At 43.4% G+C, this 27,124-nt stretch overlaps 1 protein-coding gene across 3 annotated transcripts; it reads right to left on the reverse strand.

Moving 5' to 3' along the window:
- Nucleotides 1-92: 92 nt before the first annotated feature.
- ClpX (Caseinolytic protease chaperone subunit) lies at nucleotides 93-26,982 on the reverse strand. 3 transcript variants are annotated; one of them, XM_077659969.1, is made up of 11 exons: nucleotides 26,735-26,982; nucleotides 23,333-23,401; nucleotides 20,500-21,549; nucleotides 19,035-20,371; nucleotides 18,395-18,575; nucleotides 16,198-16,395; nucleotides 12,847-13,011; nucleotides 8,423-8,676; nucleotides 6,338-6,637; nucleotides 3,448-3,540; nucleotides 93-1,419 (listed from the first exon to the last, which is right to left on the reverse strand). In XM_077659969.1, exons 4-11 carry the CDS (start codon nucleotides 19,119-19,121, stop codon nucleotides 1,240-1,242), a joined length of 1,458 nt encoding a protein of 485 aa, XP_077516095.1. In that variant the 5' UTR covers nucleotides 19,122-20,371; nucleotides 20,500-21,549; nucleotides 23,333-23,401; nucleotides 26,735-26,982; the 3' UTR covers nucleotides 93-1,239. The 3 variants fall into 3 exon arrangements, with proteins under 3 accessions (XP_077516095.1, XP_077516093.1, XP_077516094.1); XM_077659967.1 differs by having other exon boundaries at nucleotides 19,035-19,180; nucleotides 21,271-21,549; nucleotides 25,695-26,971; XM_077659968.1 differs by having other exon boundaries at nucleotides 19,035-19,180; nucleotides 21,271-21,549; nucleotides 26,735-26,966.
- Between the last annotated feature and the right edge of the window lie 142 nt (nucleotides 26,983-27,124).

Genomic DNA, 27,124 nt, shown 5'->3' on the forward strand with positions numbered 1-27,124 from the left:
TGCATGGCTGTTCGAGAGGTTACAACTTTGGTAGAATTGATCACGTTTAGCAGTGCACAACGTGAGTAGGACGATAAACTCTGCAAACAAAAAAAACTGCAAAACTGAGTCTTTATTTTCATATACACCGTTTAACAAGTGCTGCATCAGCCATGCTATAGCACAGTATCGTACAAGTTTTTAAACATTCGTGGCAACGTCCCTTGAAACTAAACCGTTTTCGTGGCACTGCTGCAAGCATAACAAGAAAATGTGCAAAGTTCAATATTTTTTGCGGTGAAAATGAAAATGTGATGTTTTAACTTTCAAAATGCAAAATAATGCACCTACTAATGTACCAAACAAACAACAAACAGCTTTAAAACATTGGACAGGATACTCGGCATCAAGTTCACTTGATGCAACAGCCCCGACCCTTATTTGATGCATTCCAGATGGCATAAACCACTACAGTTGAACAAGCAGCAGTTAGGCTTTGTCCTCTTCCCAGAATTTTCTGAATGTTAAAAATTTATTGTCTTTCACCCACAGTGTGATTTACCAACCACAATGGTTGTGAAATCTTCAGGCTTGACCAAGTGTGGTGATGGACTCAAGATTTGCATACTACACTGTCCAACACTTTTTGTCAAACCTCTGAGCGGAAGGAAACAAGATGTTGCCAAGTTCTAAATTTGTAACTAACCTAGCATGGCTGCAGCAGGCACTGCCGACAATGTGGCTTCATTTCTCACTCGTGCTTCGGATGCAAGCTGCTCTTGAGGACCTCCCATCCAAAGTGAGATCAGCTGGTCCCCCGTCCACACTACAGCGCCAACACGATCAGCTGTTCCGCAGCAGTTCGAGGAGTGGAGTTTAACTTTCTGATACAAGAAAATTTTCACAGTCCACAAATCTACACGGAGGCCAAGAATAGACTTTACCATCCACCTAGGGAAGGTGGACCAAAAGCAAGAAATACTGTCTGTTCCAGGTCTCAAATAATTTTTGGAGGCAAGCAGCACAGGACTTTAAACTTCAACACTGCGCAATGAGTCTCTCACAATGAGACCCCTAGATGCAGGAGAGCACTTACAGCTTTTTTCACCACCTCCTAGACATGAGAGAGTTCTTTTGACAGTCTTTTCTTCATGGCTGTCTTCTTTTTTTTTTACCTAGTTTTAATTTGTTTTGTCCAAAATAACAGTCCCACATGCAAAAAGCGAAGAGAAAGACACAGGCTTCTCCAATCAGCCGCCCCTAGGAACTGACTGCCCTCTCCTGGTCGGCGGTGGGGCTGTCGTCGTAAAAGTCTCGTTCAACAGGCCGGCCACGTATGTACAGAGGTGCACACTTCCCCATGGCACAGTCATGCGTGATGTGGACACTTGTAACGTCAGACCCTGGAATCTCAAACATGGGCTCCAGAAGGATGGTTTCCTGTAAAGGGAACAAAAGCAATGGAAAATGTGGAGCTCAACAATGAAAAAAAATCACAAGCGATCAATGCGGTTGATACGGAGGGGAATGCGTTAGCAAGTGGGCTCCGACTTAATGAGTGCATTGGCTTGCGGCGTCCTCTTTGCGCAGCCATGCAAAAGCCTGTGCGCCAGAGATTTGCAGCGCTCTCTGTGCATAGATGTGCCAGCTAGTGCCATAGCGCAAGACAATGGCAGTTTAACATGCGGGGCGGAAGGCTGCTTACCATGTTTTACAATTTTTTAAAATCATTTGGGATATGGGTAGTCCAATTAGCTGAACTGAGATATCCAGTTGGATCAAGCGTTTAAGAGAGTTCTTTCACTCCCACCTTCCTTCCTTCCCTTACAGCAGGGTTCCCTGTCCACCCAGATGAGAGACAATCACTGTGCCATTTCCTTTCTTCAAAAACAAATTTTTTTTAAGCGTTGTCTCATCAAGCATAGGCGTCAAGCCAGAAACATGTTCAAACTCGGGCTGGCACGCGTAAGTGGCGACGTGGTCTTGCCTTTGTACTGCATCTTGCATGATGAAAGTTGAAGACGATTTCCAAGGCACATCGCGAGAGGTGTTTGGACTGTATTGTGCACGGATGACAGTAGATGAAGACGACAATTTCCAAAGCACAGCACAAGAGGCTGGCAGTATAACATGTGGGGAGAAAGGCTACAGCAACAGCCGAGTGGTCTAAAGTAGCAGCAAGTGAAACTGATCTGCTCGTGCCAACACTGGTTTGAATCCTGCTCGAGGGCATAAATATTATATGTTTTCAATGTGTCAACATTATAATGGTCTGTGCAAGTGGAAGTGGTGACCACTGACTAAGTAGCCAGTGGCAGCTTGCCCATATGCCACCTGCCCACCGGTACACTACCTACCTATCTATACGACTACCTATACTACTATACGAGCCTACCTACCTATACGAGCCTAGTATACTAGCACCTCAGGTATAAACAACCTTAGTATGACACCTCAGATATAGGATATAATGACATTTTGTGTGTTTACCTTGGATATAATGAACTTTAGTGTATCAACTTCGGATATAACAAACATAAATATGTCATTTCGGATATAATGAACTTTCATGTCTAGACTTCGCACGTAACAAACTTGGTGTGTTGACCTCAGATATAACAAACCTAAGCGTGCCACCTCATATATAATGAACTTCAGTGCATAAAACTTGGATATAATGAACGCATGGCTGCTAACTCATTCATATAACCCACCGAGGGACGCCTAAGAGTTATTTTTTCTGCCCACACTCTGTTGGACATTCTTTGGATGCCGGCTTCTCATTCACATAACCATTATAATGCTAACGCATTGAAACATCTGCTGAGATATCAGTGAAATGGCTCAAACATCTCGGTGCTGCTAAGCACCGAGGCACAATGCAGGAAAACAAGGCAGTGCCTTCTCAGCACTTCTGTTTTCATACATTCAAGTGGAGTACCTGAAAAATGCCTTTATAACAAGAGCCTGCTTTGAAGAATTATTGCACAGACAACTGTACGTGATGTGAATACTTTTTTCTCTTTCATACATCAGCATCCAAATGCTCGAACAACAACAGATTGTGTGGCCTAAAGTACTAGCATGTTCCTGCACCATAGCACTGCCAAAAGATTGAAGATGATTTGTGGTTTTGTAAAACAAAGCTGAGACACCAGCTCACCATGAAAACCTTTCGAGATAAGTGGTGACAAACATAAAGTGCCTACTGAAATTTATTGCACAACATGAAAAACTTTAAGCTGAACTAATATTTCGAGCCATGCAAGTTTAGCGTTAACAAGGGTTCACCATAACTGTGTGCAAAGCCATGCCACACACAAAGCGGGCACTTTGCGTAAGATACCCTAGAGAAGTCATGCTTTGGATAAGAGTAAGTACTTCCTAAGAGAAATGGCGCTTTGCAAGGTTCTAGCACATCACACACCAATTTAATCACTTAAGAAGGCAAGGTGAAGAGCAGCCTACCATGATTGCCCGCAGCCCCCTGGCACCAGTCTTGCGCTCCATGGCAAGGTGGGCAATGGCTCTCAAAGCCTCCGGCTCAAAGGTCAGCTCCACCTGGGAGAACATCCAAACTTTTGTATCCTACAATACTATGGTCAAAACTTGTTTACATGCAGTTGCAGACCAAAAATACACCAACACCGAAATTTACAAAATGGCATGCGTGTGGAGCCAAAAGATGCCAAATTCAGCTAAGTGTGCTGAAATGTATCTCCACCTGACAAAATTTGAACAGCTTGGTTCAACACACAATATTAAAGGCCAACTGCAACAAAAGCTAGCTTTAACTTGAATGCCTCTCAATATGCTAGATAAGTACGTCACGAATATAATGGTGACAAAGTTTCATGCTAGTTAGAAAACTAGTACTGTTGCTACAAACATAAAAAAAGCTCTGTAGCAGGCGATGAGTGCATCTGGTGACGTGCTGTGCAGTTAGGCAAGCTGTAGGGATGGGAAGCCGTCGGCTCTCCTCAAGCTAACCCGGGTCATTGGGAGCAAATGGATTACGAGTGACGCGGAATGATAGGCTGAGGGCTAAAATCGAGTTGGACAGTCCCAGGTTTCGTGATGTGGTGAGGCTTTTCTAAATTTCAGGCATGAATACCATGCTGGAAAGCTCTGTAGCCATCGCAGATGCAACACACATACTGTATGCGTTTCTGAAGTACGGCAAACAGCAAACGTTGTGTGGCAAATCACAGTGTTTTCTTTCACACAGTGTTCTGGTGGGCTCCTTGCCTGGTTTAGCAAGAATGAATTAAGAGACTGCATTGACTGTGGTGATTCTGACTGAAAAAGAGCTTTCATAAAAGTTGCGATGCAGCATCATCTCTTCTCGGTGACAGGTAAAAACAGATGACATGAAGAAGTGCTCCACGTTCACGGATGTTCGTTCGCGGGTGTTCATTCGTTAGCACGTGTCAGCATTTGCGTCACTCACAGTACATGCGTGTTCACTTGCTGCTGTTTCTACAGATAGCAGCGAGCTGCAGAAAGGCCACAACTACAGGACTGAGTGCTTCCAAGTTGTAACGTTTATACATAATTTCTAACACTTAGTCATAGCCACCCCTTTTTTTTTAGTTTTGGCTTGAATGTGTGATTTTTGCAAGCAATTCGTGATGCATTCATATTCTACTGCAACTGCCACCTGTTCTTTCGAGGACTCTCTTGAAACTGAACTAGAAAAATGTCTTTTTATGGGGAAAAAATTTTTAAATGCAGCTAGCCCTTAAAGGATCATAGACACCTAATTTTAGTTGTGTGTTTTTTTCTTGCAAATTATGTAGTAGACTTTAGTTTACATGATTCACCACATGATATTTGCCTACAACCAATAAACAGCTCACAATTTATTTTCTTTTTGATGCTAGCTGCCACGGCGGCTCAGTGGTTATGGCGCTCGACTGCTGACCCGAAAGACGTGGGTTCAATCACGACCATAGTGATCGAATTTCGATGGAAGCGAAATTCTAGGGGCCCATGTACTGTGCGGTGTCAGTGCACGTTAAAAAAATTGGCCGGGTGTATTTATGTACATACGAGTAGCATTTAAATGAAAATAAATACTGTCACCATTGTGCAACCTGTTGAGTTGCATCTGTTTCAAGGTAAGGGTGTCTTTCGATACTTTTTCCATTGAAAAATATTTTTTCATTTTTAGAATTAGTTAATTGGGGGGACCTATATTCCGGTCCGACCTATAGTCCGGTTTTTACGGTATACACTGAAAGATTTTCCCCGAAAACAGCCAAGAAGTGACTATAAAAAAACGTTTTTTGTGACTGTGGGTGAGATCTACGTGAAAACATCAGTTTTCTCAAAAGTGTTTTTTGGCCTGAATGCCCTGCTTGCAGAAAGCATAGCGTGACAATGGCGTCACAAATTTTCATGCGGTTCGTTGTATTGTGTTCCTCGATAAATTTTTTATGCAGTTACGTTCCTATATTTTTAAATTACTCATTTTTTCACTCCGTCACTAATTTGACATGACGGTATTGAGTGCATTATGCAAGCATGTATATAATGATCTGTGTAGAAAGAGCTCAGGCTAATAAAGACATATGGAGAATGTTTCTGCATGAACCCCTCCCTTGGCTAAAATTTAAGCGCAACTCCAGGCTCTTACCATGTTTTGTTGTCATGCCATTGCTTTCCGGAAGTTTGGTGTACCAATTAAGCATATAAAAATTTATAATGTCAAAACTACAGAAGAAATAAGAGTGAAACTTTAAATTTGTCCATTTAGTGTGCCAGATTTCATCGCTCTAAGCCAAAAAATAAAAATTTCGCTTCCAAAACCCACGTCTACCCTTAAATTTATGTATTCTGCAACTGTAGTAGCTCGTACATTTGGCACAATGATAAGCTTTGAGGTAGCAATGTTTGTAATTTTCAGCCAAACAGTTGCATATATCAAGGGTAAAAGTTCAAGCTCTAACTTCTGCTGCCTAGTATTGGGTGAACCTAGTCTGATTCAATGTTTGTTTCAGTCATGCTAACTTGAATGGTGTACGTGGTAAAAGAATGCAGCGCGAAAAAAACAAGGACGAACAGAAGTGGACAGGACAGGACGCTGACTGAATGGTGTACAGCTCTATTGCGTAACATATACAACACAGTTTTGAAGGCAGGCACATATTTTTTAATTATCTCTGCCTATATATGATGTGGTGTGAAGGCAATAAAATCAATTTAAAGCCCGCTCATGTCCCGTCTACCTTGTCTCCTGCATTAGTCTCTTATGTAATTGTGTAAGCACAACTGTTCGTAATTAAAGATGATGACTGCGCATTAAAAAATGCAACAGGAACACTCAGCAACTATCGCATTCAAAACCGTGGCCCACCTTGTCCATGCCAAAGAGCATCTGGTACTGGGGCACCAGTGCATTGCGTGGCTCTGTCAAGATCTGCACCAACATGTCTTCACTCAAGCTGTGGAAAGGCACCAGCACCGGAAAGCGGCCCACAAACTCGGGTATCATGCCAAACTCGATGAGGTCGCGAGCCTCCACCCCTCGCAGGAGGGCGTCCTGCTCTGCGTTGTCATCGCTGGCGCTCGAGTGCGGCGAGGCATTGGCCAGGCCCGCTTGCGATGCCGCCCGCCGCCCTGGGGAGTCGAGCGAGGGTGCACAGAAGCCCAGATACTGCAGCAAGAAGGAATCGGAGGTGGACCAAAGCTTGCAAACACAAAACAACAGCGCAGATAAATGCTGAGAGCAGCAGACACAGTGCTCTCTTAAAATGCATCCAAGATAAGAAACACAAGAGCTACAGCAACTACAACCACGCCTCAGACCACGCATGCATATTCCCAATTTCCATTCTTAGTTTTAGAATCTGCACTCTGCAGAAAGTGCACCGAGAGCACACTGAAAGCTTGGGCACAGCATGCATTTATGAAAATTGCCGTGCCTGAGGCACAGTGCATGCTGCTTTTAGATAGTGAAAAGCCCTTCCATGGAGTCCAATGTGACTGTCAACCACTCTACCAATCTGTTACCGCATGAGTTCGCAATAAACACCTCATGAATGAATGCCAGCCTCCTTGCAGCCATGCATCAACAGCTGGAATGGCATAGATTTAGTTCAAGCTGTAATAAAAGGTGTAGTTAAAAAGTGTCAATCTTGCAAATTACTGCAAAAACTCGCGCTTAATAAGCACCCACATATAATAAGAGGTGTAATTTGAGGATAGCAAAAACAGGAAAAAAGCTTTAATCTGCATATAATGGAAGGAAGGAAAGCTCACTGAAAGCATTTATTTAGACTGCATTTGCACAGTTAGTGATCAGAGTCATCAGATGCACAGTCTTCAAAGCGTCCCTAGTCAAAGATGTCTTTCCACAGACATTTGTCTTCAATGCAGTCTAAGCCAACGCTAAGCCAACGAACTCCTCAGGAATGCTAGCCCAACTCTACAGTGTGGCTAGAGATGCCCGTTTCAGCCATAAGGCAGCAGTAACTACAGGCTCTCCCTGCCTCATCCACTCCGTGAAAGTGCGCTTGATGCAGTGCCAATGCTTTTGGCATCTACAATTAGTTTTCTTTTAAAAGCAGTTTTAAAAGCAGTGTTGCGGTCCCAACAACACACGAGGTGCAAGTGTCCTGTTTTCAACAGCGTGGACATTGTGAGATCAGCGTGGTGAAATTGCATCAAAATCAAAACAACCGAGTGACACCATTGTAAGATAACGCCTCCTCTCGTTGGAAGCCTGATGGTGATAATGCTGAATAATAGTGAAACCAGAACTGTGGATTTGTGCAGAAAATTGTTTGGATCCGCATATAATATGAGGCAGAAATTTGACATGCTATGATCAGAAAAAAGAAATCATTATACACAGGCTCTTACAGTGTGAGCCCCACCACTAACGAAAATGCCCACACAATTCATGGTGCAAATTCTGGTAGCTGCAGCAAACACGGGAACCCACTTATCAAAGTAAGCTCACATTTATGAAAATGCCAAGAAGCAAAATGCAACATAAAAACTTTCTTCTGCAGTGACTGCACCCTTAAACTGAGACTTTCTGGTGTAATACGATCACAGCACCCACATTATAGATTGAACAATAAAAAAAGTAGAGGCATTTGTCAACAAGCAACAAGTTCTTTCCTCTTTGTCTGCTAGGCTCACCTGCACACCATAGATAACCTAATGTGCAAAATCCGAAAAAAAAAAGGTCACAAAGTACAGCCTTAGTCAAAAACGTCCTGCCCACAGGGATTGCAACTAAGCCACAGGGATTGCAACTAAGTGGGATACAAATGAGGCCCTTAAGGCTCCAAAGCTCCACAGGGGCAAAAACGAGACCTACTCATCCCCTTTAGGGATTTGGAGCCGCAGGGATGCAAGTACCCTGCCAGATAGCTCAATGACAACCCTACATGCCAGATGCTCATGAAAATAACAGTACGTGCAAAAGTACCTTTTCATTGCGCCTGCGTCCGACAATACGGTCGAGGCCATTGAAGGCCCCGGAAGCAACAAAGAGCACGTTGGTGGTGTCAACAGTGAGGGCGTCACCTCGCAGCTTGCGGGAACTCCGCTCGGGAACGCTGACTAGGGTGCCCTCAAGCATCTTGAGCATGCCCTGTTGCACCCCCTCGCCACCGACATCCCTCAGCTGGTGGATCCCAGGTACGGCGCCAATTTTGTCTACTTCGTCCAAGAACACTATGCCTGCGGGATGAAAAAGGCAGCAAGAAAAGAATCCCAGAAAGGTCACTTTGTGTTACAAAAAAAAGAAAAACTGAAGGGAGGGGGGAGACAGTATTTATTTGCACATGTGGATGCCTTCTAGAGGCTTAGTACACACTTGCGCTGCAAGAAGCAAAACTATAGAAGCAGATAAAAGTTAACAGTGTGAGGCTATCACATGAGAACCTAAGTTTAACGGACGCCAATGCGCCTAACAGAATCAGACTGAAGCCAAAATTTCTGCCAAAAATTAACTTCTCGGCACTTGCAGATTCTGGCCTCCACTTTTGCATAAGATATTCTCCAGGGTTAAGTCATGCAACCTGCTATGACACTGCAGTACAATAAGCATCTCACCAAATAAATAGTGTTTCAATATGTATTACAATAAAAGCCTGTTAATTCAACCGCTGTTAATTCGGAAGTCCGCAAAACTAAAACTGCCAGCTCAGTCCCGGCCAACGCCCATCTAAGTCTATGGCATCGTATGCTTGCCAATATGGCTGAACAATATGAAAGTTACATGAGGGTAAAACATGAACTGCAACGTGAGGAATGTTTACGACAGCAATGAGCTAACGCAGCTGACACAATGCACCATGCTCCAGAGTGATCAGCTTCTTTTCATGTCAAACGCGGCAGTTTCCACAGCTTTTGCTTATGTAGAGTTACACGCAGTGGTACGCACCAAAAGTTTGTGTTCCTAAGCAGCATAAAAGAACAAAACATAGTAAAAAAAGACACGAGACGAGCAGTACAAGCCCATCACCGCAGCTTGGTCGCTCGTGTGATTTTGGCGGCCACAGCAGATGTATGGATGGAGCGGGGATGACGGAGAGCACTGGCAATGCGAGGCAGAGACAACAGTCCGTTTCTTAGGGCAATGGTGGCTGGGCAGACTGAGAGGGGGGACACACAAGAAGAGGCGGGCACCCCACTCTCTCCACTGCTTGTGTAGTGACGTCTTTTGAGCCACGGTGGAGATCGTGGCGGCTGCTGCCACAGTCGTGTTATCAAAGCAAAGATAAAATATTTCCTCGTGTTTACAACTTCGAGTAAGAAGGTTTACTGCGGGGATTTGCTGGGCAATTTCATCTACACTTATTTTTCACTTTGGTTTCTGTCCTGCATTGTCTTTTTTGTGTCTTCACATGAAAACTGTAACAAAAATCTCCATCTAATGACAAATAAAGACTTTTCTCAATTTCACTATATTTCCACCTGGTGTTCTCAGGTGGCGCATGAAAGTGACGACGTTGAAGTGTATTGTGCTGGATAGCTGCCGAATTCTGTCAGTCAGTGAACTGTCACCCTGTCTTAATAATTAATAATAATTGGTTTTGGGGGGAAAGGAAATGGCGCAGTATCTGTCTCATATATCGTTGGACACCCGAACCCTGCCGTAAGGGAAGGGTAAAGGAGGGAGTGAAAGAAGAAAGGAAGAGAGAGGTGCCGTAGTGGAGGGCTCCGGAATAATTTCGACCACCTGGGGATCTTTAACGTGCACTGACATCGCACAGCACAGGGGCGCCTTAGCGTTTTTCCTCCATAAAAACGCAGCCGCCGCGGTCGGGTTCGAACCCGGGAACTCCGGATCAGTAGTCGAGCGCCCTAACCACTGAGCCACCACGGCCCTGTCTTCCGTGACATATTTTGGTGTAGACGCTCGGTAAAAATCCCTGCATATGTCCCATAGTCCTCCGGATACCCTGGACTCCAGTCTTTTGCTAGTCGACAACCCTGTGCACCATGCTAGCCAGAGAAACCAAGGTCTACCTCCTGAGCATGGGCCTCTGGAGTTTACCATGGCACCCACCCACTGGCCTGTCACGCAAGCTGCGGACTACTACGCTTTACAGAATCCACGACTGCCCAAACCATTCCACAGCAGTCAGCTCGAAGACATTGAAGCCTGGCTTGTCAAGTTTGAACGGGTCGCCTCATTCAACCAGCGGGATGACACCGTCAAGCTTCAAAATGTCTTCTTTAGCCTGCAGGATGGCACTCGTACCTGGCGCGAGAACCAAGACGACGCCTGATCATAGAGCGAGTTCTGCCGACACCTGCTGGAGACCTACATCAGCATGGATTGTCGAGAATGGGCTGAACGGGGTTTGCAGTCTCGCATTCAGATGCCGAACGAGACTGTCACCATGCACATGAAGGGCATGACCCGGCTCTTCCGGCGAGCTGACCTGGCCTTGCCTGAAGAGAAAAAGGTGCACCACCTCATGCACGACGTTAAAGAGCAACAGTTCGCTGGCCTCGTGTGCAGTCCACCAGGGACTGTTGCTGAGTTCCTTACAGAAGTGGCCACTATGAGAAGATGCTCTTGCGGCGGTCTACCACCTACGACAGGCCGGTACTCGCCGCTTCGGCTACAGAGCCATTTCCTGCCCTCGGGGCTAACCGTGATGTTCTCCGTGAGCAGATTCACTCCACTGCGCACGAAGAGCTCCAGACACTTTTCGGTGCTCCCCAGCCAACGGCCGGCTCTCTTGCGAGCCCTGTCCATGAAGAGGTTCAAGCATTTAGGCCTTCGTTATTGTCCGCTGACCCACCGCCTTTTCTCACGAAGTACCATCGGCCAACGTATGCTGAAGCCTTGGGACGTCCTGCGCCCTCTTTGGTGCTGTTTCCTCTGTCCAATCCAGACTCACTATTTTCCGCAAACCCCGACACGTACATCGACAACAGACAACCACCCCAGCGGAAGTGACGACGTTGAAGTGTATCGGGCTGGCAAGGTGCCGAGTTCTGTCTGTCAGTGAACTGTCGCACATTTCACCTGTGTGGTTTCGAATGCGCACCGTTCTTGGACGTCATCCGCCACATAAACTTGGGCAGTAGACACAGTTCATGGAACTCATCTGTGCTTAGTCTTTCGCCCTGAATACGAAAAAAAGTAACAGCTAAGTGCATGGGAGGCATAATGCTTCACAGAGACGGTGAGTGGAAAAGAAAATGATGAGGCTTTTCAAAGCAAGGATCTGAGGCAAAACGCACTGCAGCCCCGACGATTCTATCATAAACCATCAACATCTGGCATTCTGATGACGGGCAAGACATCTTCGATTATACACAAACAACCACAGAGTGAATATTGTCGGTAATGATGCTGATTTTGGCCCTAGTCACTAGGCCTAATCATGAAGGCCTATGCCGATGGAGCGCTTGCTTAAGCTGTTTGTCGGTGCGTATCCCTTCACCCGCTTCACCTTCTTGTTAGGCCCTTCGTACTGTGGGCTCAGCGCAGCTCCCACAGCAGTGTATTCACTTTTGCGTCTAGACCTCATCCCAACCCATGCGCTCGTCAGCGACATGCCAGCGACAGCACAGCCACCATACGCCGGGCTCGTGAAAGCGGCGGGTGCCCGTCACCTGTATGCATGACGTGCAGAGAGATTCAGTCATCAGCGACTTCATAATGTGCACAAAACTACTGACCCCTACTTCCGGTACATTTGCCATAAGTTAAAGGATTTTTTTTTTTTTTTCTGAAATTCAATTTTCTGGACTGCCCAATTTTTCAGACGTTTTTGCGGTCCCTAGAAAGTCAGAAAAATCAGTCGTCGACTGCATTCATAACGCAGGTGGTTGCCAAGTACTACACCAGGGTGGCTGAGCCCTGTTCTGATGAGGGAGTGCGTTGTCAGCTCCGGTCGCCGCATCGCAGGACGTGGTGGATCCATTCCATCAACATGCGGACTTTTGTGTTTTTATCCAGTGGAGAATTCAGCACCACTGGGAGTCGAACCACAGTCCTATTGCATGCGAGGTGGATGCTCTACCTCAATACCATTGCTGCTCCCACCTAGCAGGCGACAGAAAGTTAGGTGGGCGGAAGACATCAGGAAGTTTGTGGAGATAACATAGCACCAACTGGCACAGGACTGAGTTAACTCGAGATATGGGAGAGGACTTTGTTCTGAAGTAGGCATAGTCAGGCTATTGATGATGAGGTGACTCCATCCCTAACTTTTGCAAACGTATCCAGCAAAAAATTGATAATACTGAACGAGCTCTGATAAAAATCTCACTGACAGCCTTTAAAACCATGTGTTTTGTTTGCATCTGCATAACAAAAACATTGACACAGAAGTGAAACCCCACTGCATTCTCAGTAATTTTCAACGCAAGCTCTACACTTGCCTTGCTGTGCTCTTTCCACATTGAAGTTTGCATCTTGAAGCAACTTGGCAATGACAGACTCAATGTCTTCACCAACATAACCGGCCTGTGTCAATGTTGTGCAGTCACATATGGCAAATGGCACATCCAAGCACCGTGCTATGGTCTGGGCAAGTAGCGTCTTTCCTGCAAGATGTGGACACATCGTAGAGCAACCTTTTTTTATGAGCAATGAGACAAGAACATCATTAGACATCGAGGCCTTGCTGCAACAAAAAATTATATCCATCTGTACGAATGCTAGGTAAAGAATTAATGAAACAAGTATAGGTTATAGGGTTTATAGGGTATATGGAACCTTGCAAGAGTGGCAGATCGGGCTAGTTGGTATTTTTCCATAATGCGATACAGCGCGAATAAAGACGGGGACGAAGCGAGACAAGACACCACAGCGCTGACTTCAACTGATTTTTTATTGCGGAAAGGGGATATTTATACAGGAAATAGAAGGGAACGCATGATGCCGCTACTGCCGGAATTGATACGTGGGATAAGATATTTAAAGGCGAAAAGAAGAGGCTGCAACAGCGCACAAGGGTGACTGCTAATAACAAACAACAACGCAGTGCAAGTCAATGATGAACGATAAGACAAGGCACCGGCATTTTGCAACAAAAACACAAAAACAAGAGCCAAAGGGCCTTAAACCGCAGTACAAGGCGAGGAATGAAACTAGGGAGCAAAAAGCAGGGCACTAACAATTTGCTAGGGGAAAAGAAAGCCAAAAAAAGGGTAATAAAAGATCTAAAACTGTGCGAGAGAGACTTTTAAAATTGCAGGGCCAAAAGGGGCAAATAAGAGGCTGCTCATGACATGGCGGCAAACACACCTGAAAACTACTAAGAGCCAAAAGGTTCTAAAATCGCTGAAAATCAAAACCGGATGAAGAAATCACCTAGATGACATCTAGCTCAAATAATCTACTTCTCGTTTCGTCAGGGCGATCGAGGAAGAGCTGACACAGTCCTCTCCTAGTTTCAAGATGTGCAATGCCTCCATGATTTCGCGAGTGCTTTGATGGGCATTTTTATCTAGAACAGTGCAATCTTGAAACAACGGCTTGCAAGGGCGAGACGGACACTTCAAGCAATGCACTCCCAGGTTCCTCTTTGCTGTGTTGCTGACGTCATTAGAGTGCTCCATAAGTCGCTCATTAAGGCACCGACCAGTTTGGCCTATGTAAGCCCTACCACAACTCAAAGGAATTTTATACACGACACCGACTTTGCAGGAACCTTAACGTAGAATGTCTAGCTTAGGCATGACAAAAATCAAGAACAGCCCGCTTCACCTACGTTGTGACATCAAGAAAACTGGCAGAGCTGCACAATGCATACAAGGATAAAGTGACATGCCTGTTCAGTGTTCACCCTATGATCGTAACAAGAATTTGTACATCTCTAGGTCCAGGACTGCTCGTCAATAATTATAATGCCATGTTATAGAAGTGTATGCAAAAACTGTGAATAAAACAATCTAAATGGATGCACCAAAGAAGGTTCACTATAAACCCAAAGCAGCCTCCTTCTTAAACAGACACTGAAGGAAAACAATCAAAGTAGAGTACACTCTGGGGAATCAACCAATATTTTTTTCTCCACAAAAAGATGACCCCACTGCTGAGAATATTCCAAAAGTCCCAGGATCCCTTCTCTATTTACAACTTCACACAATGGAAAAGAACCTACATCACTTTAACTGCGCCGCATCTCCTGGGCTCCCAGCGATTTCAGAGGAACGTTCACTGGGTGCATAGAAATGACACCGCTGGACTCATTCGACATCAGATGTACTTTGTGTTACAATATGCAACAGACTCCCTTGAAAATGAACTTGAAGGGACCAGAAAATTTTTCATCTTATTAGAAGTTCACCTTAACAGAGGTGCCCCCAAAAAAGATACGCAAGCAGAGACGTGTCCAAATAATGTTGCAAGAAAACAATGCACACAATGACCTTGAAGTGTGAGGACAATTGCATATACAACATTTATTGTTCTATTTGCAAGTTAGCTACAAGTTCTACAAGTGAGCTGAAGACTGAAAGCATGAAACAAGGTCACATTATTTTACTTGAAAATGGCATTGATCCAATTTTCTTTTTTTCAGTGCCTACTTTTTCTTCTCATTGTATCTCACAGCAGCTGCTATTTTTTTTTTTCCGATTTTTGACTTCCATCAGGCTTCGAGTGCTTCTAAGGTGACCAGCAGGGTAACCGCGTCTCTCTCTCTTATCTCGCTCCTTCTGAAGCACAGTTGTTACCAAGCAGTCACACCATGTACCTTTCTGTCCGCTGCAGGCAATGCAAGTGGCATCAATATCTGGACATCTCTGCGCAGCAATAACATGTGTTGTGATGCTGCATCAGTTGAAAATGTGGCCTCGGAGTGTTTAAACCCCAAGTCAATGAGCAGGTGCACTCTGTGCATACACGCATTATAGTCTGTTGAGGCAACACGTGTTTAGTCTGTTTAGGCAACACGCTGCACATGACATGCACACAGTGCCGTTGTCTGACCATGTCAAAACTCTGCGCCAGCACAGGCATTAAGGTTCCCTGCCTTTCTCGCACAGGCAAGAAACCTTTCCACTGAAAAATCGCGCTCCTGCAAGATAGCTTCCCTAAAGTTTTGAGTGAAAGTGCACTGAAGCCAATTTTTGGGAGTGTGCCCTATGGCATAGAAGCATTTTATAGATATCTTTTTATTTCCTTGGCAGAGCCACATAGATGCCCTGTGAGTACATTTGCGCGGGGTCAACGTGATTCTCGGTCACTGCAAAAGTTCATCTGAACTGCAGCATATGCGAAATGGTTTGTCTTAAGAGGATTTTTTTTTTTTATGCCGAGTCCTAAAGGAGCAACCAAATGGTCTCACACTGTTTATCTTACCTGAGGTTCGTCTCAACCAAGTTTGTCTTAACAGGAGTCTACTTAGGGCAACGCATAGAGCAACCATCTAGCGCTTTGTGTCACATTTTTCATATTATGCAAAGTGTTCTTTCTACAGCCTCTCCAGACAAGGCGGTCACATCATTTGGCAAGAGAAAAAATTTCTCTTGAGTGCACCACAGCATGTCTTTCAGCCTTGCATAATTTTCTGGCTTATTTATAGGTATTATAGGTCTCTTTGCGACCAAAATGACGAGTCTGCTGTCTCAAGAAACTAAAATTTCAATCTAGCTTAGCTGAGTATTTTCTTTGAGCATACCTTTCAAATGCACCACTTCCTAGGCAAACAGCGTCTTGCACAAGGTCATCCCAGAAATAAAAGCAGTGCAGTTGAAAGATTGTGAGTCTGGCTGGATACCCACCGGATCCTGTAGGCCCCAAGAGTAAGATATTGCTCTTCTCAAGCCGTATTTCAGCATCGGATGCATCTAGAACATCTGTTCCACGACCACCTTGGCTGTCGGCCTCGGCGCTGTGAGCTGTGGAGGATGGGGGCTGGCCCTGGATGCCCAATCCCAGAGCACTGCCGTGAGTGATGCCCGAAATGTGCAGCAGGTGTGCTGGTAACACAAGTCAGAGAACACAGGTTACCGACTGGAAGCTCTATGTAGGCATCCAGCTGTAGTTGAAGCACGACCTTCATTATTATCTTGCCCAACTTGCTTCCCCCAAGATATTCACCCTTGGTTGGTTTCTGAGGGCTGTGTAGAAAGAGCCTCTCCTTGATAAATCCATATGGATCAGCAACAGAAAACAAATTATTCAAAAAATGTGCTTTTAATCTTTTGTGCTCAGATCAGTGCAGATCACATACAGCCACTATAATCGGTTGCAACTTTGTATCAGAAAAAAAATAGTCTGACAAGGTTTCTAGATCCTCGTGCGCAAAGCATGGTTTGGTGTTACAGAACAGTTATCCTATTTGCAGCTGTTGCCAAAGGGATGTTATACCCCTGCCACATGAGCAATCTCAATGACCAATGAGCCAATAGCCATCGAAATTTTCGAGGGCCATCCAGATACACCATTGCCACACGGCAGATTTCAATGATCATTGAGTTAATAGTGAGCTTGCGATCTGACAGATGGCGCTAGGGGTAGAACCTTTGGAAAAAAAAAATGAGATGACGCTGAGTAAAACGAGCCAAATGATAGAGTAAGTGCTACTTTAACTGAGTGTTTTCGAAAAAACTATTGAAATACTTCACAGTTTGGCACAATCTAGAGACAGTGACTGCGGGGCAACGATAGGCAGCAATGTGCACTCTGTTTCACGAGTATGCACTTTTCGCCGGCGACACAGCCACAGATCAGTAACCATCTTTATTGCGTTCATAGCTACTATCGTTGCAGCACTTGTGGGGCACTTCTTGGTATCGGTTGTCTCAAAGTGCACTATGAAGCAGAAAAAAGAAAAGCAGAGCAAAATGCTACAACACCGCACAACAAGTACGGGGCTGATTTGTTTACGTTTGACTGCCGGGCTATGGACGGATGTTCAGAGGAGCTGTCATTTTGACACGCATGTAGAAATTAGTTTATGAACTGGCTAATATAGCTTAAAATTTCGCAAATAAATCAGAAAGATTTTTTTTTTTATTTCGAGTGTTACAGTGTGATTTTTTCAAAGTATGGTCAGTGCAAGATTGTTCTGTTCTCAATAGCTCTTAAGATTCCAATGGCTATTTGCAAAACCTTTACTGAGTCGATGTCCATTGAGTACAAGGGTAATTGAAAACTGCCATGTGGCACTGGCCTTTCCCCATTGAGTTGAAACTGCCCGTGTGACGGGTATTACGTGACAAGTTTCCTAGTTTTCGTAAATTGCAAGGAACTTTCCTGTTCAATTAAGACAAGACAAATTTTCTTCTTCTTTTGCAACCGTCGACACATTCATTGGCGCTTGACGCTTGATTTCATACCTTGGGGCATACCAAAAAATTAGCCTCCACCAAAAATCTTGAAACCACTAAGCAACAGAGGTCACACACACTTGCGTGCCTTTAGACAAGTTGGGTTGCCCAGAATTTCAATCCTGTGAACACTATGCTTGGTGCAATAAAGAAGAAAAGGAGCAAGTTTGAAAATATTCCTTCTAACTGAGCATAACGAGATTCAATTCACATCTACATACACTAAACCAACATTGCGGCATAGACTATTCTTACCACGTGAACACATTAATAAGCCCCTGAAACTAGGAATTTGAACTGCTGGCACTAGACAACCAGTACAAACCTTTCTTCTCGTTATCCAAAGCAGCATAAATTTCCAAAATTATCACGACGAAAAGCAACAGTGTCTCCCAGATGTTGCCACCACAGAGGAAAATGTGTTTAAGCATGTGTTGCATTTATCGAAGTGCCACAAGGCGGCACAAGTGCAAACGTCACAAGGTGGCACACGTGTCAGTTTGTAATGGACAAAAGCTGTGAAGAAAAAAACGAAGCCGCTGTTGTAATGAAGGGGTTGCACAACGGCTCTTTAACTCACTCAGTGTTCAGTCTAGTAAGATAAAACCACACAAAGGCACGTGAACGATTAACAGCTACCACTCACCCCTCGTGGTGAATGCGGTGTGAGCCTGGCCGTCAACGACACTGCCAGTCTCTGCTTTTGTGGCACTGCCAGGTGCAGGAAGGTTGTTGTAGATGCGCTTGTAATGATTGTACACAGCCACAGAGAGCACTTTCTTGGCATAATTCTGTCCCACTACGTGGTGGTTAAGATATTCATAGATCTGAAGGAAGGAAAAAGTGTGCGCAACACCAAAGACAATGTTCAAGTGACATATATTTCTAGTCCAATATTTGTTACACATTAAGAGCCACAGCAAGGGTTGCCCAAAACTCTTTGACAGCAGTCAGAACGGCCTCTCAAAGTGCGCCAAACATATCAGATGTGAATATATCTTAGGACAGCTTACACTGCAAGAATGGATTCCCAGAACAGAAGACACCAAAAGGTGCATTAGAGTTCGCCGAGCCAGCTATGTTTGTATTGGCTACTAATCGAGAACTGGAAATGCTGCATACATGTCCCGTCATCATATCAACTTAAAACTTACAGTGAGCGAATCAATGAACTGTGCATACCTGCCACATTCAGACACAACTGAAGTTCAATAAGAGTGAAATGAAAGCTGCCCATAATGAACTGCAATATGCAAAGAAATAGCTGCACAAGAGAAGAGCCTTACTTTCTTCGGTGGTGGAGGGGGCTTACGGACAAGTCCCGCCTTGTCGGCAGAGATGCGTGCTTCTTTCAAAGTCTTCTTGGTATCCATGTCTGACAGGACCACGAAGAAGTGGTGGCATTTCTCGCATTTGACGAATCGTGTAGATGCTGCAATGAACCAAACAATACTCTACCATTCATGCAGGAACAGGGCATGAAGAAGCAATCTCATCATACCAGAAACGAAATGAATTTTATTGGAGCAACTGTTTTTATGATCAAAATATGAAAAGTTGAGAGTATAGCAATTTAAGCAGCAAGCCAACACAAAAATATTACAGGTATTGCACATTTTGCAAACACTTTACACTCACATATGCAAAAGCTGCAAGCTGCAAATGTGCGCAAATTGTTTGCCCGAACCACGGCTGACACGAGTACAGCGATAATAATGTGCCCAGCCATCTTCCCAAATAAGCTCATCCAGCGTTGAAAATGGTAGCAGGACATTCCTGTACACACATCAAATGGGCCCTGATAGAAATACAGTGCTGCTCATGTCATGGTGCAATGTTGGGAAATTCACCTCTTGTGGAAGGACAGCCATTCCAATGTCTTAAAAAAATATTGGAAGACTGTACAAAATTTTGAATGCTTGAGAATATATTTGACAATTAAAACCCATAAAAAACTGAATTCCACAAGTAGTATGTCCACTCAAATTTCTTCAGCCAAGTTTATTACGCTGTTTCAGTTGATTAGCTTGGCCTCAATATGATGCTGCAAGATTGGCTGCATCAGAATAAGACCACTGAAACCTAAGAAAGCAACTACACAACAGCTCTGCACTGCTTAGTTAACAAAATTCAGATTTTTAATGAAACAAATTTAGGCATCATGTTAGTACAGCATAATGCTAACAACATTAGTCCACTTATAGTTTTAAAAATAAGCAATTTTGTTCAGCCTTCAAAACAAAAACTTCTTTCAATTAAATTAAATCTGAGAGCTGGCAAATTTATTTCAACACAACAGCAAATTCAATTAGCAATCCAATTTTCAATAGATATCAAATTCAAAAATTTAATGGTTTTCAAGTTTCAATTCAATGAAATCACCAGAACAATTCACGTAGCAACAGCTCCGCAAAATGAGTGCAGTCATACCCTCTTCAGCGTTCTACACATTAGTCTAAAATAACAGCCCAGAGGATCAGGACAAAACACTGCAAAATGTAATTAATTCTGACTCCACAGAAATTGCCCTTGAAAAAGAAATAAAGAAATATTGACCGTTTTCTAATTTCTGATAATACATATTAAATCAAGGGTAATGAATCGGGATCTACCAACAAATAACCTGAAAAAGGGATTTCTCTGCAACATGATTTCAGTTCAATTGAACTCTTCGACTAAGTGTAGTTTAACTGTATGATGTCAGTCAGTCAGGACCCAAGGGTAATGAATCGGGATCTACCAACAAATAACTTGAAAACAGGATTTCTCTGCAACATGATTTCAGTTCAATTGAACTTTCCGGCCAAGTGTAGTTTAACTCTGTATGATGTCAGTCAGTCAGGACCCAAAAGCCCAAGAACCAAGATGTAACAGAACCAAGATATAACATTCGAATACTTCAGTGACTTATAAGCCCACTCTTGCAGCATAGAGCAATCTCACGAATCATCACTCTTCACTTGCAGTCCCTTGTGACTGCTACTTTTCTGCATTCCTGAGGCCTCTTGGCTAGAAGCAACTTGACATCTATGACAAGAGGATACAAAAGCACACCTCTTAGGTGGGACAGCTGCCAACGCCGTCACTATTTTCTGCAATCATACGATGGCCATTAACTCAGATACCACCATTTTCAAATATGCTACTCAACCTGGAGTGACATCCCCACAGGTCAAACAAAAACCACACCAAAGAATAAGCTCGTCAGTAAAATACCTGCAGCATTTTTCAAAGTTTTCCATGATGCCTTACAATTAGCCATGCCATTTCTGCTGTGTCAACCGATTGAGCTTATCCCAAAATGCTTGTCCCGTCCAGTCCTGTTGTGCCCTGTCTTCTCCTGATCAGTGAAGCTTCCAAAATGCAATAACCAGCTGACCCTAAAGTCAATTTCCTTTAAATGGAATGAAATATGATGACTACCCCTTTAACACTATGCCACTGATGTTATCTGACACAAAGTGCAATAGCAAAATAAGAAGACAGCAACTCTTCCAACAAGAGGAAACAAGATGAACTAACAAACAAATGTTTCCACGTGGGTGCATGGGTTGCCACACTTGGGGCAGCACAGGTGTCCATCTCCCCGGTTTCCACCTCCTGTGCCCCCTCGAACCCCATTGTTTCCTCCAGAACCTTTGTCCACTCCGGATCCAGAGGAAGCACTGCGGAGCCCCATGTCGTCATCGCCACTGCCACCACCTCCAACAGCGGTGCGCAGCGTGGCCACCAGGAGGCATCGGCTACCAGCTACATGGCCAACTGGCAAAACCCTCTGCAGAGGGGCTGCACTCTGCTGACCTTTAGCAGCAAAAAAGAAGAAAAAAAATGCAGCTGCTTTACTAATCTGCAAAGTTTTTGGCTCTGTCAGTTATAGCACAAGACTAACAAATGCATCTCATTCACAATACTGGCTAAATGAAAGCAATGACTAATTGACATTTTAATGCTGGAATTTTAAATAGTAAACTGTGTCAAGCAAAAATTTCCAAGAAATGTGGCATGAAATCTGCAAGTGTTTCCTGTCAACAATTTAAAAAGAGTACCACCTAACGTGCTATTTAACTGCTACATTACTGGTGCACTACTTTTTAAACTATTTTTTTCTTGTGATCTGCACTCTCCTTGCACATTTATTTCCGCTGAGGTTTCAGCTGGTACCATGGCTAGCACTCCTAGTATTTTGAACTGTATTTGTTTGTTTTTATGCAATGAAAGTTTTCAGCTACTTTCACTTAAGCGGCTCTGAAAGCGGCTCTTAATAAAGTTGCCGTATGCCTGAAATCTTTAAGAATGCCCCTCCGCAAATATCCTTCAGCAAGAATTTTTTTAATGTTCTTTACAGAAGCCGAGTTATCTGTAGTAAAAATTTGAATCTCAGCATCCTCGTGCCTTTCCCTTTCCTCTCATCACATTTTGCATGCTGAAATTCATCACTCCTCTACCAGCCGCACAATGACCTGCACGGGAATTCACAGGGGGGGGGGGGGGGCAGAGCTTCCTGACCCAACGGAGCAAAGCGGCTCACTGGCCGCGGCCATAGTAGCTGCATGACGTCTGAAAAAATCTAATAGCTTTCTCTTAGCCGGCATATGCAAGAGCATGAAACAGAGGAGGGCACGAGTTTGAAAAAATCACCTGAATGGGCTCGCCAACTTCCCACATGACTGTGGGTTTCTGCTGTGTGTAGAAGTGTATTAATTGACTCAGATGTTCATGACAACACAATGCAGTGATTGAGCAAGTTTATGTACTCTCCTCAGAAGCTGTTTCACAGTGCCTTTAAAATGGCTGAAATAATGTATGAATTTGGCACAAGAGAGAAGTCAGCTGGAATGTAGACACAATGGCTTGAAATATGTTCTGTTTTGTTACAATGCATAAAGAAATATTTTACTCTAAAACTGAACATACACACACAAAATATATCTCAAAATGTAACACGTGCAGAGAAAGTTATAGCTTACAGGAAAAATTGACACAAAGTAAATAGAGAAATTGAATGAATTTTATTACTGCCAAATTGGGCTGATAAACGTATCTGGTGTAACTCCATGGTACACTATGAGGCAAAGAGCTTTCAAAACTGAAAGATTTAAACAAACAGGAAGGCAGCACCGAGGAGGAAAAACATCCCCTCTGATTCACAGCAAGGGTAGAAACTTGTGAACTTTTTTCCAATAAAGACAACAACCGCATAAGTGCAGAAGCTTACTAGTTTTGATGTCACCATCACAGATTAAAAATAAAAGTCACCAAATGCAACAAAATCCCAAAGATAAGTAACCTTTTATGTCTGATGCTCCCCCTCCATAAAGTAATTAATCTACACTGGTAACAGAGTGCATTTTGGACCGAATTACAAGTTACCATTACCTGTCGACAAATTTAGGCTGCCACAGCTTTGATACTTGCTTAACCCTTCAGTGTTTGTTTACAATAAATAGTCAAAAACCTCATACAGGTCTGAACGGTGAATTTCTCACAAATGCTTTGCATAACAGCATTCCCTTCAGTGCCACAGCTAGTGACGTGAGAGAAATGAAGCAAAAACATCTACAAGTTGAATGTTGCCAGCACTCACTCTTAGCAACTTTTCTCAGGAAGAAAGACCTTGTTGGGCTGACTGCACAACGGATTGCTGACATTCTGCCTGTTAAAAGAAAGCAAAGCATAAAAGATGCAAGCTATAAGGAAAATACATTAACAAAACCTTGAATAGGGACCCATTTCAAATATTTATGTAAAACTCCCCTTGACTTAATGTTAGCAGATACCTATATTCACAAAGGTTCTGTCAGTGAAGAGTGATTGGACGGCCAGCTGTATTTGGGGTCCTTAGTTCTTGGGAAAAACATGATTGTGCTCGATTTCTGCACCCCGAGCAGGTTTCTTAACATTCAGGATAAATGATTTCCACCCGAAAAGGCACCTTGAAGACAATACAGTTTTCTAGTGCTAACCCAGCGATATGAAGGCCTGTGTTAGTTGGTAGTCCATGGAATTCGAAATCATGACACACTGTTAAGGTACACAAACTGAAAACTAGGAAGTTCTAATGCAACTAAACGCAAAAGATGAAGCATCACAGAGAAAAAGCAGACATCCTGAACCTATCCTAGTGTGGAATTTCCAGTTAATTTTGGTGGTTTTAAAATTTTCACTGCATGTTTATCTATGGCTTGGTCTCACAACAAGATAAATGCATGTTAAGCAAGTGATCCGAACACAGGTAATGAAATAACTTTTCACTGGCACCATTGTATCAGGTGCAACTTACATTAATCACATCCATCTCAAACACTCTTTTGTATTTCAAATGACTGCTGTGATGTAGAACATTTTAGCAGTGTAGATAATGTGGCTAGACTGAACACAGACGTGAGAACGCTACACGGACATAAACATACATGAGAGAGTAATTCTAATAAATAGGAACAAAAGAAAACATCCAATTGAATAACTGCTTGGACAATCTTGCCAACCACAACTGTGTCAAAAATATTTAAAAATAAAACACTGTATGTCCCACAACAAAACAGCTGCTAATAGTTATTTGTGCAGTCAACCCCCCCCCCCCCCCCAAAAAAAAAAACAAAAAAAAACAAAAAAAAATTGAGTTATGCGACTATATTTTGAAAACATCAATTAGCACCAAATTTTGAACTAAAAACGATAGTGCACAATTTTCACCCTCATACTCCAAGAAAAAAAAAATCAGAAAACAAAGGGCCTTACCTATACTCAATATAAAAACAACATAATACAAGCATAATAGCCATCCATTAATGATAGCAAACAAGACACCCTTTCTGGAAATAAACTCTATGCAGATAACTTCTATACTTGAAGATAAACAGCAAATCTGATCGGTTGGTGTTGAAATGGGCCTTTCAAAAGGTTGGTTCAGGATGTAATGAATGGCAGATGATCATTTACACTGACAGTACTGGTTACGAAAACAACAGATGAGAAAACACCATTTCACTTAGCTCTAAAACATTAACAATTTTTTCTCTTCTGAATTCACTAAGTATAATTCATGTAACTGTAATATGAATACTTATCACGTAATAACAAATGCTAAGTGTAAACTTCTTTTCTCATGCAAGCTGTTGAGGCTGCTACTCTGTATTCAACTCGGGTATATATATATATCTGCCACCAAGCCAACTATGGGCCATGCTGTAACGATCTGCGACCTTTTTACCAAAATCAGCACTAACAAACTTGAGCAAACACAAAGATGATCTATGTGCTTCATTCATAAGGCTTTTACGCGGACGCGGACTTCCATAGGAGATCTTTTACATTTCTCTTTAAACCCGAAGAAACTACTGCTACAGTCTTATAGTTTCATTTAAAAATAGCATAACAAGATTGCCTTAACAGAAACCTTATTCTTTCTTCAGGTTACCATGAAGTGCAAATGATTTAACAAAAACCTTCCTTTCCATACATAACGACTGTTCCACATACTCATTCTTCCCACACATCATGACTGATTGGAACCAGAAAAGAATAGCACACTGGTCTCGTAATAGTTAAAAGTGTGTAGCAATGCGAGCTACTGTTTGTTTAAAAAATGTGCGGTTTTTTTCGGCCTTTGTCAGAAGTGAACAGTCGAAGGGCTTGATTCTTAGCCATGTAGCGGGGCTTCATAGAACTGCTGTAAGTTTCCAGCTCCGAAGTGATGATTACGAGAGCTTATCTAACCTTCGAGAGATTTAGAACACCGACAGTGCAAAACATGCCACACAGCAAAGTCCAGAAGCAAGCCAACTGTGCTGTATATTTTTGACAAAGACTGTAAATTTGTTTCCAATCCAATCTGAAATCAGTGCATTTTTTGTAACTGCCACTGAAGTAATAATCTTGGTGCCATCCTACTGCCATCCATATGGTGACTGCAGTATTAATAAATTTGAAAAATAAAAAGGAAGTACCTGACACAGTCAACATGTTTACAGTAGACCCAAGCAGACAGGCCAGTGACTTGCTTAGGTTTATGACATCTATGTAGTGAGTGCACAAGGCAAACCGTTTTCATTCCACACAGTGCAGTCACCTCGATAACCGACCTTCAAAGCGCCTCATCAGCGAAAACAAGCTGTGGTTTCCTTGAAAAACACCACGCATAAAAATTAGCTTACATCCAGCGGACACACTATTCAAACCAGTCAATTAAAGCTAAGCGTGCCATCTTTACTGATATTTCTGAACTTCTGTTACTAGTTCGCGCCTGTGACAGAAGCAAACTTCGGGTTCAGCAAAGTCCGGCGGAACACCGGTGTTGTACAAAACACGGTTGCCAAAAAGAAAAAAGAAACCTATAAGGAGCCATCTGTATTTAATGCAAATGCACAGAGTGTTGCAAGATCGCGCATGTAACTCAATAAACGTTCGTCAAACATCCCAGCGCAAAGACGCCACTATCTGTACAAGTTTCTGATCAGATGCGAACATTAAATGCAGCAGCTCACGTGGGAAGCATTGAAGTGTATCGACCGCCATGTGTTTTTTGGTGCGCGAACAAACGCTTCATACCAGTATAGCAGATTAACGGGGCAAAGCACCCGAAAGATGTGACTGTATCTACCGCGCCTCGTGACTTGCAAAGCTGTTCACATAGCACGAGCAGAACGCAGCGGATACTGCTCGGGTCCAACAATAGCTTGGACCAAATCACGGCGATTTGAATGTCACTGCAAGGTGTCTGGCAACGCGCAAAATCTGGACGATGTAAACAACTAAGCCGCTGGCATAGACGAAAGCAGCAGCAATCTGAGAACCACTGAGGTACAGGCAGGAGTAGCTGCACGAAACACTGCACCGAAGGCCTTCGAAGAGACGTGAGAACGTGACACATCGATCAAAACCTAAACCACAGGTAATGCCAGATAAGATCCAGTGTGCAGCCGCGTGTGTAAGCCTAAAACAAAAAAATAGAAGCTGGCGCATACAGCGCGAGTCACAAAAACCATACCTCAGTTACCGCAAAGCAAATGCTGTTCGTCGATGCTGCTGTTGACCACACGGCTCCGCGAAAAATCCCCTACACGTACGATACCTTTCGCGCGCATGAAACTGGATCGTTAACACAATAGCACACTTTCTCTTTGCGTTGCACAACTCTCGTCAGCGAAAGTAAACCGGGAATCTAGTTCTAAAAGCATTCATTTTCGGTCGGCCTACTGAACAAAATGTCAGGTGCCTTTAGTTCTTTTTGGTACCAGTAGAGGACGCCACATGTAAAGACGTTTCAGCCGTCTCGATGACGCCATCGTAGGAACATTTACGTACCAAATAAAAATAAGCAATAATAAAATATTTGTTTTATGTTTTTATATTACGTCTAAGAAAATTTTAAACAATT

The sequence above is a fragment of the Amblyomma americanum genome, chromosome 3 (assembly GCF_052857255.1).
Source record: "Amblyomma americanum isolate KBUSLIRL-KWMA chromosome 3, ASM5285725v1, whole genome shotgun sequence".
Taxonomy (NCBI): domain Eukaryota; kingdom Metazoa; phylum Arthropoda; class Arachnida; order Ixodida; family Ixodidae; genus Amblyomma; species Amblyomma americanum.